This window comes from Phacochoerus africanus, chromosome 4 (genome assembly GCF_016906955.1).
Source record: "Phacochoerus africanus isolate WHEZ1 chromosome 4, ROS_Pafr_v1, whole genome shotgun sequence".
Classification (NCBI taxonomy): domain Eukaryota; kingdom Metazoa; phylum Chordata; class Mammalia; order Artiodactyla; family Suidae; genus Phacochoerus; species Phacochoerus africanus.
In genome coordinates this window covers 10949224-10967384 of record NC_062547.1, presented here as the reverse complement: position 1 = coordinate 10967384, position 18161 = coordinate 10949224, and the positions used below count along the sequence as shown (strand labels likewise).

At 45.9% G+C, this 18161-nt stretch overlaps 1 protein-coding gene across 1 annotated transcript; it reads left to right on the top strand.

Moving 5' to 3' along the window:
* The first annotated feature begins 381 nt into the window (after positions 1–381).
* On the top strand, positions 382–17877 carry LOC125123949 (membrane-spanning 4-domains subfamily A member 8-like). The gene is made up of 7 exons (XM_047774121.1): positions 382–509; positions 2758–2980; positions 6228–6350; positions 9657–9716; positions 11268–11402; positions 17307–17420; positions 17561–17877. Exons 2-7 carry the CDS (start codon positions 2762–2764, stop codon positions 17660–17662), a joined length of 753 nt encoding a protein of 250 aa, XP_047630077.1. The 5' UTR covers positions 382–509; positions 2758–2761; the 3' UTR covers positions 17663–17877.
* Positions 17878–18161: the final 284 nt, after the last annotated feature.

The following is an 18161-nucleotide window of genomic DNA, read 5'->3' as shown; positions in this document are numbered from 1 at the left end:
TTGTCATGACTCCCCTTTTCCCATGCAGTTTATTGATTTCAAAATTCCACCTTCCATTTGAAGTCTTCCCTAATCTCTTCAAACCCTGTAAATCAGTCTCACCTCTGTTATCCTGCAAGGGATTCTTGTTTCTCTACCATGGCATTTTTGTCATTCTGCCTTGCCTTACAGCCACGGACAGTACCCCTGCATGCCCCGTTCATTCCTGTGTCTCCCAGAGCACAACCCTTTCTTCTGCACACACATACCATTAAACTCTTGCCCAACTGAATTACAGTAAAGTGGCTCCATGGCCAAAACAGGAAGCAAATATGGGTGGGGGCACTGAGCCCTACGCCACTAGTCACCAGGCTTGCACCTAGGAGAAAAGTGAAGTGACCTTTGGATATTTCTAAGCCTGTCCCTCAACAGAACCCAGGGCTATCATCCTCTAGGGAAAACAAGTTGCCTACAGCAAAGAACTGAGAACAGAGAGAAGCAAGGGAGACTTAGCTGCTGGCAGAACAAAAGTGAGTATGTTACTCTAATGGCTCCTATGGATACCTGAGGGGTGAGGATAAGGTTTTTCTGCTAAATGAGACTTGGATGAGCCTGGGTGTGGGGTGGAACACACAGCAGGACTTTTTGTACTAGCTTTAGGGGATCTGCTCCTAAAAAAGAGGGAGAAAAGAAATGCGTAAGCCAGACCAGAATTCACAAGTAACCTGGAAAACGAAGTAGCACAAGATGCCCAGTGACTATACCCTGCTCTGGGAGCAAGGTTTTCCTGGACGAGGCTGATCTCCACTTAACTAATATTTATATGACCGGGACTTTGGGGAATTCATGTCTAGTCTCCCAGCTGCAGCTTCCTTTTCCAGAACTTGAGAGAATTGGACTCAATGTTCTCCAAGAGACTTTCCACCTCTGGAAATTTTGTAATCAGAGATACTGCTATGCAAAGCACCCTGTTCAGCATTATGAAAGATACAAAACCCCAAAAGACCTGGCTCTTGTCTTCCCCCACCCCAGCCATGCTTAGACTCTCAGAGCTTTAGTTTTTTCATCTATAAAAACTGCCCAGAGGAGTTCTCGTCATGGTGCAGCAGAAATGAATCCGACCAGGAACCATGAGTTTGTGGGTTCGATGCCTGACCTCGCTCAGTGGGTTAAGGATCCGGTGTTGTCATGAGCTGTAGTGTAGTTCACAGATGTGGCTCAGATGCTGCATTTCTGTGGCTCTGGTGTAGGCGGGCGGCTACAGCTCCAATTCGACCCCTAGCCTGGGAACCGCCATATGCTGCGGGTGCAGCCCTAAAAAGAAAAAAAAAAAAATGCAGGTGTGAGGATTAAAGGAGATGAATTTATAAAGCACTGACTGTCTGGCACTCTGTAAATGCCCTATAACTAGTACCTCATATTACCTCTAGCACAGAATGTTGAGATGCTCAAATGAGCACATGGAAGAAAAAATCATTTTCAATGTGAATGTTAGTGCACGTGGGAGGAAAAACTCTATTGTGTTTGTTGATTTTTTTTTTGACAAATTGAATTTTTTTAATTGAATTTATTTACAATGTTCTGTTAATTTCAAGTATACAGCAAAATGATTCAGATAGATAGGTAGATAGATAGATAGATAAACTGTCAACTTAAAAAAATTACGCAACCTGAAAGCTGAGAGTTAAGTTTTATTTGGGACAAGATTAGGACTTAAGCCTGGGAGACAGCATCTGAGGTATTCCTGATACCTCAGGGGAGCCAAGATATATGATTTTTTGAAACAAAGGGAAGGTAATAGGAATGAAAGATTTACACAAAACCAGTTTCTATGGGAAGATGTAAAGGTCTGGGTTTTGGGGTTTTTTTTTTTTTTTTTTTTTTTTGTCTTTTTGCCATTTCTTGGGCTGCTTCCCACGGCATATGGAGGGTCCCAGGCTAGGGGTCTAATTGGAGCCATAGCCACTGGCCTACACCAGAGCCACAGCAATGCGGAATCCGAGCCACGTCTGCAACCTACACCACAGCTCACAGCAACACCGGATCCTTAACCCACTGAGCAAGGCCAGGGATGGAACCCACAACCCCATGGTTCCTAGTCGGATTCGTTGACCACTGAGCCACGACGAGAACTCCAGTCTGGGCTTATTGGACTCACTCCTCTGATATGCCCCTCAGCTGCGGGCCAGTCTTCTTTGTTTCTTTCCTGAGCTCCCTCAGGACTCACTGGCCCACCCTTGGGAGTAGTTGTTCTTACAGGGGACCATGACATCCTTTGTTCTGTCCACTTAACAACAGCCCAGGAGGCAGTATTTCAGACAGCTCTGAAGTACCGCTCCCAAGAGGAAAGGGGGCTATCAAGATAGAAGTCCTAAAGGCAAGGGGAGGGGGTGCCTGCCGCCAGCCTCACACTTTGCGGATGTTTGCTGCTGGTCTCATGAAGGCTACTGCTAGTCACAGACGTCAGTCGTCATCGAAGGAGTTCAGTGTTTTTCTAGACATGGGAAGATGCAAGAATTGGGCTCATAAAATCTTCTCCTAAAAATATCTAACCATCTGAAGACCTGTTTTTCCCGTGTTCCCAGAGCACAGTGTGCCTCTCTCCTGGTCTCTGCCCTGAGATCTGCTCAGGGGGTGCTAGGGGTCAGCAGCAGCAGGGGCTCATGTTTTACTCCATCTAGAGGCTGGTGGCAAGTGTCAAACTTCCTAACACCTTGTGCTATACAGTAGGTCCTTATTGTTTACCTTTATCTTATTGCATTTTTTCTTTTTTTTTAGCATCATGAATCCAATGAATACGGCAGGCCCCGCGCCCAACTCCGTGTTTGTGGTGACATCCCCGAATGGGTACACTGTGTTGCCGGCAGGCATGACCCAGGGGCCTCTGTATCCAAGCTACCAGCCGCAAGTCCAAGTAATTCATGGGAACCCTCTAGGTTCAGAGGCATTTGTGGGTCAGCCACCTGCTCAGGGAACCCTGAAAGAAGGCAAAGCCTTAGGGGTAAGTGAAATTTCCCTCTGCAGTCGGGGACTACATGGCTGGCGTTGGGAGTGAGGGGTTGGAAATACAGAAACTCCAAATCCAGCAAGGCGGGTTGGAGCTGACCCAGCCCTGCCAAACTCAGGTCTATTAGAAAGCTCAGCTAGAGTTCCCCTTGTGGCTCAGCGGGTAAAGAACCTGACATAGTGTCTGTGAGGATTCAGGTTCAATCCCTGACCTCATTCAGTGGGTTAAGGATCTGGTGTTGCCTCAAGCAATGCAGATCTGGCTCGGATCCACCATTGCTGTGGCTGTGGCTCTGATTCCACCCCTCGCCCCAGGAACTTCCATGTTCTGCACCAAAAAAAAAAAAAAGAGAGAAAACTTAGCTGCACAACATCACCAGGACCTCAGTATAGGGCCTGGTATTTTCTGATTTAGGCATTTTAGGAAAGAGGAAGAAAAGCAACAATCAAAACAAACAAACAAACAAAAAGGCGGTAAACTGGAACGTTGGCCTTGTTGCCAGCATTTGTGCTGATCCATGTGGCCTCTGAAAGAAAGTGAGTCCCTGATAGGAAAAAAAAAAAAAAAAAAAAGTAGGCTAGACAACCAACAAAATAAAGCTCACAGCAATTTTCACACTAAGAGGCTTTCCTTGATAGGACAAGAGAAGGCCCATTTCACTGCAGAGCTGAACCATGACACATGTAGATGCTGATACAGGCTGTCAAACCCTAGCCCCATCTGCATGTATTATCCATGGGAGTGTCAATTGATAAAGCCTGTATGGTGGACAATTTTTATCTGCCAAATTTGCAAAATACCCAATCACTCCATTTCTGAGGCTTTATCCTGTGGATATGCATATACATATGAGAAATGTGCTATGTATGAACTTATTATAGCATGGCTTTTGATAACAAAGAATGGAAACAAGAAAAATATCCATCATTATAATCCTGGTTAAATCATTGCATTGTACATCCAAAGAATGAAATGTAGTGGAGATACAAAAAGAATAAGGAATGGAGTTCCCTTGTGGCTCAGCAGGTTAAGGACCTGGCATTGTCACTGTTGTGGCTCAGGTTCAATCCCTGGCCCAGGAACTTCCACATGTCATGAGTATGGCCAAAAATTTAAGAAGTTAAAAAAGGAGTTCCCATTGTGGCTTGTTGGGTTAAGAACCTACTAGTATCCATGAGGATGTGGATTTGATCCCTTGACCTTCTCAGTGCATTCAGGATCCAGCATTGCCACAAGCTGCCTCACAGGTTGCAGATGTGGTTCGGATCCAGTGTTGCCATGGCTGTGGTGCAGGTCACCAGCTGCAGCTCTGATCCGACCCCTAGTCTAGGAACTTCCATATGCTGCAGGTGCAACTGTAAACATTAAAATAAAAATCAAAAAATAATAAAAAAATTAAAAAACAAAGCTCTTTATGTCATGATATGGATGCACCCCCAAGATGTATCATTAGTGGTAATAAAATAAGGGGCAGGCATTGCATATAGTTTGCTTCCCCTTGTGTTAATTTAAGGAATGTGATATCTGTATTAGCTGCCATGTTTGTATTTCTATATACCATTTGAATACATACCACTGTGCAAGAACTTGTTGGTATTTGTTTCCTGGGGTTGCTAAAATGAAGTGCCCCAAACTAGGTGGCTTAGAACAACAGAATTTCATTCTCATAGTTCTGGAGGCCAAAATTCATAATCAAAGCATCCACAGGGCCACGCCCCCGCCTCCGCCCCCCCCTCCACCGAAGGCTCTCGGGAAGGATCTGTTCCAGGCCTCTCTCCTGGCACACATGGCATTCTCCTGTGTTCAAGTGTGTCTTTCCACCCAGCATTTTCTTGAAAAGGATAGCAGTATGATTAGGGGTTCACCTCACTCCAGTATACCTCATGTTACACAATTATATCTGCAGCAACCCTATTTCTTTCTTTCTTTCTTTCTTTTTTTTTTTTTTTTTTGACTTTTTGGGGCTGCATCCTGAGCATATGGAAGTTCCCGGGCTAGGGGCTGAATTGGAGCCATAGCCACAGGCCTATGCCATAGCCGCAGCAACACCAGATCCACAACCTACAGCTTGTGGTTTGTGGCTTGCGGGTTACACCGGATCCTTAACTCCCTGAGCGAGGCCAGGGATCAAACCCACATCCTCACAGATACTATGTCAGGTTTACAACTCACCGAGCCACAGTGGGAACTCCCAGCAACCCTATTTCTAAATAAGGTCACATTCTACGGTGCTGGGGATCAGAATGTCAACATAGTCATTGACATAGTAGGAGAGAGGAAGACACAATTCAATCCATAAAGAAATAAGTGGGAGTTCGGAGTTCCCGTCATGGCTCAGTAGTTAACGAATCCGACTAGGAACCATGAGGTTGTGGGTTCGATCCCTGACCTTGTTCAGTGTGTTGAGGATCCAGCATTGCCGTGAGCTGTGGTGTAGATTGCAGACGTGGCTCGGATCCTGCATTGCTGTGGCTCTGGTGCAGGCTGGCAGCTACAGCTCCGATTCGACCCCTAGCCTGGGAACCTCCATATGCCACGGGAAGTGGCCCTAGAAAAGGCAAAAAGACAAAAAAAGAAAAAAGAAAAAAAGAAATAAGTGGGAGTTCCTGTTGTGGTGCAGTGGAAACGAATCTGACTAGTATCCATGAGGATGCGACTGGATACTAGTAGCTGTAGTTCCCATTCGACCCCTAGCCTGGAAGCTTCCATATGCCGTGGGTGCGGCCCTAAAAAAGCAAAAAAGAAAGAAAGAAAGAAGTGATAGGCACAAAGATGTATCTACAAGGATTTTTCAACGCAGTATTATTTATAGTATGAAAAAAAAAAAAAAAACAGTTTTACCTGTCCAAGATCTCTGTTCCAACAATTCCACAGAACAGCACGATGGAATCTTGGCAGCCCTTAAAACACATAAGGCTGAAGCGTACTTAACACCATGGGATCTGTTCATGACGAAATATTAAGTTAAATATACAGACACACTTTGTGTTATCAAGGTACAGATTTGAGAAGGATAATGTAAGTTTAAACACCAAAACGTGAGACAACGTAAGCTGTTGTTTTCTCTGAGGAGTTGGGGGGGTGGGGAGGATTGCAGGCAGTTTTTATCTCATTTTTATATTTTCCTTATTAAGTTTTAGACCAGGAAAACAAAAGCTTTATTAAAGTAAAAATGAGGCACCAAGGGGAGGCAGGATGCTGCTCAGAAAAAAAAGGCTTCAGTTCGTGGCTGTCCTCACAGGCCATCCAGATCCTGATCGGCCTGTTTCACTGGGGCCTTGGCTCTATCATGGGGACAGTCTTCGTGAGAGGATATCTGGCGATCTCATTCTATGGAGGCTTTCCCTTCTGGGCGGGCATCTGGGTAAGTAACTCATGTCGCCCTGCAAGGAAATTTCCAGAGATGTCCGGTGAGCTCAGGGCCACCGGTTGAGTCGTACCCTGAAGAAGTTTCTCCACCAAGGGGGCAGGAAGGTGGAAACCCAGCTCAGGCCCTGTTGACCAACATTGCTGACTTGGGTGCCTGACAGGACAGAAATTCATTATCTCCTGAGGGTGGAGTTCCCAGATCAAGGTTGGTTTCTTTTGAGGCCTCTCAACTTCCCTGGCAGACAATCATCTCCTCCCTGGGTCTTCACATCATGTGCACGTGTGTGTGTTTGTGTGTGTGTGTGTGTGTCTTAATCTCCTCTTCCTATAAGAATACCAGTCATATTGGATTGGGTCCCACCCTGATGACCTCATTTTGACTTATTACCTCTTCAAAGGCACTTCTCCAAATAGAGTCACATTCCTAGGATCTGGGGGTTAGGGCTTCAAAAGATAAATTTTAAGAGGGTGCAATTCAACCTTTAACACCAAGGGACAGCCCTGCAAGGCAACATTCAGCCAGAGGGGGCGCCTTTTCTAATCTGACCACCCCAGAGGTCAGAGAACCTTTTTCTAGGTCATCCACACAGAGGTTGATGAATGTTTTTCTAACTCACGCAAAAGCACCCATGTATAAAAAGGTGCATTGGGAATAGCCCTCGAGTGTTGTTCACCACAGGACCACAGCCTGAGCATTTCCAGGCATGGTCAAGGGTGACTAAGCCATTAAGCCCTGGAGACTCAGGCTAGAGTCCACCCATAGGCTTCTGAGTCCCATTCTGGTAAAATATTTTGTATGCTGGATGCAGAGGGGGGTTTTCTGGCAAAGTCCATAGCTTTCATCTGATTCTTAGGGCGATCTGTGACTCCCCCAAACACTAAGAACTACAGGTCCTTTCTCTCCCCTAAGGCATTGCCTTTATGATTCTTTTGCATTCTCCTTAGCATCCTTCCCTTACACACACACACACACACACACACACACACACACACACACTCCCACCTCCCCCTTCACCCACCAGTCTCCTTTTTCTCCTTGCTGTTCCACAATCTGAGCCTTGAGTCACACATCTATCTGGGACTCAAATGCAACTTTGCCCACAAATAGCGAAACTCCAGAGTAACCTAGATGTCAGCCTAAGTCACCTTATCCTGTGACATTTGAATAAAAGAGACTAGAGTTTGCCCCACCCACACCTCCACACAACAGCTACAAGATGGCAGGGCCAGTACTCTCGGGAGCATCTTTCTCTGAGTCCCTACTCTCTCTTGTTTCCATCCATGTCTCGTCTCCTGCGACTCTGATCTCTCTGCTCTGCACAGACTTAACTTGGAACCAGCCCCTCTTCCTCCCCTCAAGCACTCACGGGGTGCTGTGTTTGTATAACCAACCTGAGTGGAGTCTGGAGTTTCAGAGAAGACTAACACCCTAGCCACCTAATGGCTGTCTATTGAGCATTAGATTCTACCAAGTATTAAGCGCCCGATGGCAGTGCTGGCATCTTAAATCCTCACTACGCATCTTCCCTTCTGCCAGGATGCTCAGCCCTCATGACCACCCCCCTCCCTTTTTTCTGCAGTTCTGTTCTTTGTTGGCTTCTTGACCCCAGGACTATCTTTCCATTTCCTAAAGATCACTAACATCTCCTTCCAAAATAAAGACCCATCTCCTTCGGTATTTCAAAAGCACCAGCAGAGACATCAGAAGTGCAGCCTTTTGTTCCCCTGTCTCCCCATCAAGTCTATAAACAAAAGGGTGGCTCACTGAGATTTGTTTTTCCACTTAGAGGAAAATCAGCATTTCCCGTAAAAGGCTTAAGGACCTAGAGTAACTTTTCATTGTAAATAACCATTTCCCCTCCACGGCACAGGCACTGACCCCGAGTGGGAGGGAGTGTAGGGTGAGGGGACTGGAGTCAACTGCCTGGATCTGACCCCAGCTCTGCCACTTGCTGGATGGTCTCGGGTGCACTGTTTTAAATCTGTAAGCCTCAGTCAACCCATCTGTAAAATGGGAATAATTACAGTGTGTGGCGGGCCATTATGCAGTTAAATAAGGCAAGGTTTAAAATAGCACTTCATGGGAGTTGCCTTCGTGGTGCACTGGAAACAAATCCGACTAGAAACCATGAGGTTGCAGGTTTGATCCCTGGCCTCAATCATTGGGTTAAGGATCTACCATGGCTGTGCCTGTGGCATAGGCCAGCGGCTACAGTTCCGATTGCACCCCTAGCCTGGGAACCTCCATATGCCGCGGGTGCGGCCCTAAAACGCAAATAACTAAATTAGTTGATTAAATAAAATAGCACTTCATGGAATGCTCTGCAAAGCTTCTACTAAACCATAGCTGATGCCCTTTCAGGCCACTCTTGCTGCCTCACTGGGCAAAGATGGCAGGTAATCTCATCAGTCATTATGCCTACGGAATACCAGTGTTGGAATAAATGCACACAATCTACCTCACTGTCCTCATGCTTGATGTCCGTCATTAAAGAGATGCAGCATTTTTCTGAGTAACTAAAAGGTACTCACCCAAATGTGCAGACAAGCAAGGACTGATGTTGGCCTTTTATATCTAAAAGCAGTGCAGAGTTCCCTTTGTGGCTCAGTGGTAATGAACCTGATTAGTACCCATGAGGACACAGGTTCGATCCCTGACCCCACTCAGTGGGTTAAGGATCCAGACACGGCTCAGATCGGTGTTGCTGTGGCTGTGGTATAGGTCGGCAGCTGTAGCTCCGATTCGACCCCTAGCCTGGGAACTTCCATATGCCACATGTTCAGTCCTAAAAAGCAAAATAAAATAAAATAATAAAAGCAGTGCAGTTGCTGGTAAGTCTTCGTTCCTCCTCCAGAGCCCCCATGCCTGACAGTTCTGAGATAAGGTTGGGAAACCAACAAGATGTGCACGCGGGAAAATAAAAGCAAGAAAAGAAGCCACATTTACTGAGCATCTATTAAGTACAGGATCTACTATGTGCCAGATAGATTAATGACCAGATTCGGGGGATGTATTTTCTTATGACAGTGACACAGGTAGCCATGTCATTTGTTTCCCATTTTTCAGATGAGGAAATCAATACTTGAGAACTTCATAACTTACCCACGATCAAATGCCCTGTCATGTGATACCCAGCACCCCACCCCTTCTTTCATTCATTCTTTCCCCCATGTTGAGCTGGGATCCCAGCAGAGGAACCTAGTATGGGAGAGAGAATTGGTGTATGAACAGAATCATGGAAGCCTGAAGGTGGGAGTCCTAACCTCTGACCTCTTTCTAAACCCCCCTCTTCCATGCCAGTTTATCGTTTCAGGATCCCTCTCAGTGACTGCAGAAAAACAGCCAAGATCTTCCTGCCTGGTAAGTCACCTCCTGACACCGTCTCTCCCAGCTGGGGCCCTATAGGAAAGACACACTAGGGGGAAGAGAAGATTAGCACACAAAAAAACTCCCTTTTCCTTGTGCCTACTTATAACCAGACATAGGGCACTGACACAGGCTCACATGTAATCACACATGAACCTCGCCAGAGTCTGAAGAAGGAAAGAGTCCCAAGAAGGAGTTCCCATTGTGGCTCAGCAGGTTAAGAACCCAACTAATATCCATGAGGATGTGGGCACAATCCCTGGCCTCACTCAGTGGGTTAAGGATCCGGCATTGCTGCAAGCCGTGGCGTAGGTCACAGATGCGGCTGGGGTCTGGTGTCACCATGGCCGTGGCATAGGCTGGCAGCTGCAGCTTTGATTTGACCCCTAGCCTGGGAACTTCCATATGCTGCAGGTGTGGCCCTAAGAAGAAAAAAAAAAAAAGAGTCCAGAGGATCTGGAGGAGGGGGCAACACAGCCACCTTAGTTTAGGCATCAGAGAGTGGAGGCAGAGAGAGAATAACTTCTCTACGAGGTCTAACAGGAGGAGACAGAGAGCTTTCAAGGGTCCAGGGCTCCCCTCCTGCCCAGAGGCACACAGAGCAGCCCCCACCATTTTGTCAGGGAAGCTGGGAAGGCTCAGACACCTGCCTCCCTAAGAAATCCAGCCAACTGAGCTCTCTAAATCAACATAAATGAGGGTTTCTGGTCCCCCAGCAATGCAACAAGAAAGTACCTTTGTTTCTCTCACAAGCAGGTTATCCAGGATAAAGGGCTTTAGAATGGTCAGCTCCCTAACCTAGATGAGATCTATTTGAAAATCTTCAAAGAGAAGTTCAAAATTCTGGGTGTATCTTTCCGCACATGGCCCAGAATCATGGAGCATCAGAGTCTGTCACACCCCAAGATATGGGGACCGAGCCTCCTGCCCGTCTCTTATGAGATGAAAGGTCAAGTGTGTCCCAAAGATTATTCTTGGGGACACTTTCCCCACGACATACCCTGTGAAGATGCTTAGGTAAACTTGGAGAGATTTCTATTCAGTAGTCCCCTCTCTAGAAGATCCATAATCCTTGTTAAAGGCTCTGAAAAGTCCTGCAGCAAAGACCTGTTTAACTTTGTTCAACCCAGCTTTTTTCCAAGTTAATTTACCCCCACACACTTTGGCACAGACCACTTGACTTGCTGAGGAACTAAGGTTCTGGGAATTCCCATTAAGAAATACTTGTTGTGGAGTTCCCATTGTGGCTCAGCAGAAATGAATCCGACTAGGAACCATGAGGTTGCGAGTTCGATCCCTGGCATCGCTCAGTGGGTTAAGGATTCAGCGTTGGCTTGAGCTGTGGTGTAGGTCGCAGACGTAGCTTGGATCTGATATTGCTGTGGCTGTGGTGTAGACCAGCGGCTACACTGATTTGCAGCCCTAAAAATTGGGAAAAAAAAAAAAAGAAAGAAAAGAAAAAAGAAAAGAAGACTTGTTGAGTCGCCGCTCATCTCAGGTACTATGGTTCTCCTCTCCCACCCTGACCCTCTGTGTCTTCTGCAGCTGAACAGCAGCTTGGGTTTCAACATCCTCAGTGCCATCTTCTCTCTGGTTGGAATCTGCCTCTTCACGGCAGAATTAGTGATCACTCCCTCCTTCCTCCGGACCGACCATCATTTCTCTCCATTGTGGAACGTGGTAAGTATTCCCGTGTTCCTCAGGGTTTTGACTTAGCTGGGTTTGGACCAGTGTTCCTCTGGGTTTCGGCCTAGCTGGGTCTGGAAAATTGTTAGAAAGCACCTGATGACTAGCTAATTTGGTAGGAATTGGAAGAGTTTAAAGTTCTTGACCTGTTGTTTTACTGTTGTGTTATTTTTAAGCACGTGCCTTGCTGAGCCTTCATTTCTACCTCATAATGTTTTGGGAGAGAATTAAAAAAAATTTTTTTTTGTCTTTTTTAGGGCTGCTTCCCGTGGCATATGGAGGTTCCCAGGCTAGGGGTTCAATCGGAGCTGTAGCTGCCGGCCTATGCCAGAGCCACAGCAACGTGGGATCTGAGCCGCGTCTGCAGCCTACACCACAGGTCACGGCAATGCCAGATCCTTAACCCACTGAACAAGGGCAGGGATCGAACCTACGACCTCATGGCTCCTAGTCGGATTTGTTAACCACTGCGCCACAACGGGAACTCTGAGAATTTTAATTTATAATTGCATTTGTGCAATTTATAATTATAATTTATGCCATTATACATTTAATGCATATGTACCTGCCAGCCTGTACTTCTGCTCATTTCCTCACCTTCCTGCCCATTACTAGAGACAAGGAGTCAGCAAACATTTTCTGTAAAGGGCCAGAGAGTAAATATTTTAGGCTTTGCAGGCCATCTGGGCTCTTATGCAACTACTCCACCCTATCTTGTCGCAGGAATGCAGCCATAGAAAATACGTAAACAAATGAGCTTGACTATGTGCTGATAAAACTTTATTGATAAAAATAGGCAACGGGTGTTACTCTTACCAGTTAAGTTATTCTTTTTATTATGCTATGTAAAATATTTAATGGTATATAAGGTTTTCTTCTTTATAAATTTTAGTTGCATAATATACACGATTTTAATGCTAATTTTTAAAGAAAAATTGAAATGTAATAGATAATACTAAATAGTAAAGATGAAAGCAATACAAAATGGGATAAAGTATAAAAAAAAAAAATGGGCAACAGGTTGGATTTGGCCCACTGCCCATAACTTGCCAACTTGGATCAGCGTCATCCAGTAGGAATATAATGTGAGCCATGTATGTGATTTTTAAATGTTCTAGTCCCCACTCTTAAAAAAGGGGAGAAAAATAAATGCAATTAATTTTAATAATGTTTTATTCAACCCAATCTATCCATAAGGTTGTCATTTCAACACGTAATTTATGTAAAAAAGTATTAATATTCTCTGAGATGTGAAGTCTTTGAAATCCAGTGTGTATTTTGCACTCACAGCTCATCTCAATTTAGGACTAGCCACATTTCAAGTGCTCAACAGCCACAGGGGACTCATGGCTCCTGAGGGGGAGAAACCAGCTTTAGGGGAGTCCCATGTAAACTCAATCTCTCCACCTGTACAGCAGAGTCCAGCCTCTCCCACCCGCTCAAGGCTCATGTTCTCCTGCCCTCTCCCGCCCCCACCGGCTCTCTTCTGTATCAGCCATTTTCCCCCTTGACTGGAGCATTTCCATCAGCATATAAATGTGCTGTTTTTCCTTCCATGTAAAGAACAAACCAACCAACCTTCTCTTGGTCCTACATCCCCTGCCGGCTACCACCCTCTTTCCCTGGTCCTCTTTGCAAAAAAAAAAAAAAAAATCCTTAAAAGAATTGTCAGCCCTCACTATCTCCAGCTCTCTCTTCTCAGATGCTCTCTTGAACCCACTTGAATCAGACTTTTGGCCTCACTTCGCCAAAGGTCTCCTCTGCAAACTGTCCGCAGTCAGGCCTCCTCTCTGATGGATGTCGCATGGCGTCCAGGCTCCTCCTGGCAGCTCCTCCTCTTCCACCCTATCTCCTCCATCTCCTTTGCTGGTTCTGCTCTTTTTTCCCCAGTCTCCTAAGCTCAGTCCTTCGTCCCTTTTTTTTTTTTTTTGCCATTTCTTGGGCTGTTCCCCCAGCATATGGAGGTTCCCAGGCTAGGGGTTGAATCGGAGCTGCAGCCGCCAGCCTGCACCACAGCCACAGCAATGCCGGATCCTTAACCCACTGAGCAAGGCCAGGGATCAAACCTGCATGCAACCTCTTGGTTCCTAGTTAGATTCGTTAACCACTGAACCACAACAGGAACTCCAGCCTTTCATCCCCTTTTGTTTTCTCTATAGGCACTGCCTTGGCAGTCTTATCCCCAGGTGCCTGCAAACACCTGCTCTATGACAATGACTCTAGAATGAATAGCTCCAAGCCAAAACCTCCCTCCCAAACTCTAGGCTCTTATATCCAGTTGTTTACTCAGTATCTTGAAATGAACCTATACAGCTCTGATCTCCAGATTTTACTTCCCAGACCTTTCCTTGGGTTTTCCTATCCCAGTTGTGGCGACTGCATCTTTCCCATTGCTCAAGACAAACCTTGGAGCCACCATTGCCTCCCCCCATCTTTCCCCCAACCCTCCCCACCCATTTTTCAGGGAATCCTATTGGTTCTATCTTTGAAATGCATCTAGATCCAACCATTTTCACCAGTTCTTCCAGTACCACCCTGGCCCCAAATCACCATCACCTCTCAGCTTCCTAACGGCTCCCAATTCCACCCTTGTCTCCTTCCTGTTCAGCACAGCAGCCAGAATAATCCTGAGATGTAACATCACATTGCTTCTCTGCTCAAAACCTTCTGCTGCTCCTATTTTACTCAAAAGAAATAAAAAGGCCAACATCCCTACAGCAGCCTCAATATGCTTGCTCTCTGGTGCCCCCTGGCCCCACCCTCTGACTCTCCACACTTGAGCCAAATTAACCTCCTGATGGTTCCTCAAACACACTGAGTATATTTCCATCTTTAGGCCGTGAATGTCCCCATAGCTCCCTCCAGCCCCCACTCCCTTCAGGCCATTGCTCGGTAACTACCTTCACAACGAGGCCCACCTGAATGACGGAACTACTGCATCTAAAGTCACAAGCGTCACTTATAGGATCCTGCTACCCCTCCCCCAGTCTACGTCCCCAAAACCTTAACCATCTCCCAACAAACTCTACAGTTTACTCATCTGCTACATTTCATGCTTACTGTCTGTCTCCGCCCATATGAGCTTCATAAAGGCAAGACTGTTTTTCTGTTCCATTCGCTGCTGTATCTCAAATGCCCAGAATTGTGCCTGGAACGTGACACCTCATAACCATTTGTCAGATGAATAAGTGGGTGTACCAGGCATGGTGCGTACTCGGTAAATGAAAGCCATTACCTATGATTTGTATGTGATCAGAAGGTCCTTCCCAGGACTTTTCTCTCCAAGATTCCTAAGAAAAGCCTCTCCCCAGAGAACTTATCAATCAAGTCCATGTTATAACCTATGAGGGAAAAGAATCTGAAAAAAGAATAGATACATAACATATAACTGAATTGATTTGTTGTATGCTTGAAACTAACACAATATTATAAATCAACTATACTTCAATTAAAAAAAAAGAAAGATAGTGATAATATCAAATGCTGATGAGGACACAGGGAAGTTGAATCATACCCTGCTAGTGGGAATGAAAATGAGACAAACACACCAGAAATTCTTTCCATGATTTCTTGTAGAACTAAATGTGAAACTGCCACATGACAGCAATTGCATTTTAGGGCACTTGCTCCACAGAACTGAAGACTTGAAGTCAAACACAGTCCTACTCAAGAATGTTCATAACAGGAGTTCCTGTCGTGGCTCAGTGGTTAACGAATCCGACTAGGAACCATGAGGTTGTGGGTTCAATCCCTGGCCTTGCTCAGTGGGTTAACGATCCAGCGTTGCCGTGAGCTGTGGTGTAGGTCACATATGTAGCTTGGATCCCATGTTGCTGTGGCCCTGGCGTAGGCTGGCATCTACAGCTCCAATTCAACCCCTAGCCTGGGAACCTCCATATGCCGCGGGAGCGGCCCAAGAAATGGCAAAAAGACCAAAAAAAAAAAAGAGTGTTCATAACAGCTTTATTCATAAGAGCCAACAACTAAAAACAACCTGATGCTCCTCAGTATATGAATGGTTAAATGAACCATGGTCTATCTAAACCATGGACTTCTAATCAGCAATAAAAAGGAAAAAAAAAAAAAGTACCTTGAGTTTCTCCCCTTCCAGAAACGCTGGATGCTCTCAGCTGCTTTAGGATTAAAGTCTAAATTTCTCAGGCCAGTATTTATTGCAGATCTGGCTCCAACCCTCTGTGCCCACAGCTCACTTCCCTTTGTAACCCTCACTGCCCCCCACCTCCAGCTACTCCCCTCCCCTGGGAGAGGCAGGCACTGCAGAATGCTTGGGTCTTTTCCTGCTGGGAAAGAACCAACCAATGAGCCCTGGGTTGCCCAGTGGAAAAAAATGTGGAGTAAATGCAGGTTGAGGAGTCAAGAGAGAGGGTGGGGGTAAGAGTCAGGAAAGACTAAACCCTGCAGCCTGGCCAACTCCCTGGAGTAGAGACACCGAGAACTTTTTAAGTCAGAAAAACTTGGCTGCTAATGTCGGTTCTGCCAATGTCTGATTTCAGAAGGAAAACTCTCTGACCCCAGCCACCCTCCCTGCCCTCTGATCAAGGAGGGCTGGACTCCATCGGAGCTTTGCCAATGATGACCAAAAGGACTAGGTGCTCCAGAGGCTTGGCAAGGATAACATAATGCCCATCAAATGAAAAAACCTAAGCTGCTTGAGGGCCTTTTTTTTCCGTGGAAGGTTTTCTTTGTCAAAGAATTATGTAGGAGTTCCCTGGTAGCCTATTGGTTAAGGATCCAGTGCTGTCACTTCTGTGGCAAGGGTCCAGTCCCTGGCCTGGGAACTTCCCCATGCCTAGGGGGCAGCCAAAATAAAAAAGAATAGAAAAGGGTTTTATTTGAGCAAAACTAAGGAGTAGCCCCCGGAAGCCAGCTTCCCAAATTAATCCTCTGAGAAGCCAATCAGGACAAGCGGGGGTTTTCAGCACGGTTTTATATCTCATCAGAACATCAAAACAAAGAATATTGAACATCTCAGTGTTGTAGTTCTTCGAAGTTGCAAAGAAAGAAAAGAACAGGCCCGCATGTTCACATTGAGTCAGTGTGGCCTTGGCACCAGGGAAGGGAGTTTTGTCATCAAAGGAAGACCAGCATGCGTCCAGGAAGTGGGGCAGTTAATCTTTATTTTTAACATGGACATTCTTAACTCCTGGTCATCATGCCCTTTTCTTTAATAATTAATTTTTAAATCAGATATACAAGGTATGTTTTATAGGCCACAAACAGGCTATTTTATTTAACATAAAATTCAAGTTAACGCATGTATAAGCCAGAATGACTTCCCTGTACCTCAGTCTGGGAACACTTCCTTTTTTTTGTCTTTTTTTCTTTTTTTTTTGTCTTTTTGCCTTTTCTAGGGCCACTCCCGTGGCATATGGAGGTTCCCAGGCTAGGGGTCTAATCGGAGCTGTAGCCACAGGCCTACGCCAGAGCCACAGCAACACGGGATCCGAGCCACGTCTGCAACCTACACCACAGCTCACGGCAATGCCAGATCCTTAACCCACTGAGCGAGGCCAGGGATTGAACCCACAACCTCATGGTTCCTAGTCGGATTCGTTAACCACTGCGCCACAATGGGAACTCCTGCAAACTTTCTTTCATCAGCTCCTTCGGATCTTATCCCCTCTCCCTGAAGCAAGGTATCAAGGTGTCTTCCTCAACAATGAATATTCTTTCCCTCAGAGGAGAACTGTTAGAAAGTATTGATCACAAGTTTTTTACAAACACACTTGACCTTCACAAACACCCCGGGAGGTATTTTCCCCAGGAGGCTGAGCTGAGGTTAGGAGAGGTCATCGAAGCCTTAGAGATGACCACTGCCGAGCCAGAGCTCAGACTCCCTGGCCAACACTCAGGTCTCCCCATCTGTCCTGGTTCAAGGTCACGGGAATAGTGATATCTAGCGTGCTGCTCATCTTCTCCCTCCTGGAATTCTGCATCGCATGTGCATCGGCCCACTTTGGCTGCCAGCTGGTCTGCTACCAACCCAAAACTGTGAGTCCCAGAAGCTCCTTGGTGGGTGGAAAGAGACCGAGGAGGGTAGAGAACACAGGGTGCTTCCCTTCCTGCCTCCAGGCAGGCGCAGTCCTTCTTGCGCCCTCATTGGTGCACCTCCGTGTGCCTGTGTTTTCTAGGTGGGCATGGTTGTCCCAAACATCTATGTGGCAAACCCAGTGGCCAACCCAGAACCAGAGAATATGCCACCGGATTATTCCAACATCCAGGGCGACAAATAAACGAAGCCAAATTTCTAGAAACATTTTTCATGGGAACGGAAAGAGGACCTCCCCTTTCTGGGCTTCTGAGACAAGATGCTGTCTTCTCTGATAACCTTTAAAAAACGTCTGTCCAAGCACATGCGTCCTGAGCTTCATTCTGTTCAACCTGGGAGATCATGCTGTGCTCTGAGGGTTTGGGATGGAAATGCTGTAAAAATTTGGTTGTGATGATTGTTGTACACCTATAAATGTAATGAAATCCATTAAGTAATTAAAAATAAATAAATGAATAAATAAATAAGTAAATAAATAAACAAACAAACAACAATAACAAAAAAAAAAAGCCAGGAGTGTGAAATGGATTTTAACCAAAAGGGCCTCCCCCCAGGGCATCCACAGGTGGGGCCTTTGTGTGCACAGATGTCCAGTCAACCCACGCTTCATTCTTTCAATCGTTCGCTCATGTGCACCAATAAAAATGCACTGAGTATTTGATATGTTCAAGGCTCTATTCACA

What these genes read in the sequence shown, in the direction of transcription:
- LOC125123949 (XM_047774121.1), top strand. Translation starts at nt 2,762, where the DNA reads ATGAATCCAATGAATACGGCAGGCCCCGCGCCCAACTCCGTGTTTGTG. An exon ending in AAGAAGGCAAAGCCTTAGGG is followed by an intron (nt 2,981 to 6,227) that starts GTAAGTGAAATT and finishes CTGTCCTCACAG; the next exon opens with GCCATCCAGATCCTGATCGG. An exon ending in TCTCTCCATTGTGGAACGTG is followed by an intron (nt 11,403 to 17,306) that starts GTAAGTATTCCC and finishes TCCTGGTTCAAG; the next exon opens with GTCACGGGAATAGTGATATC.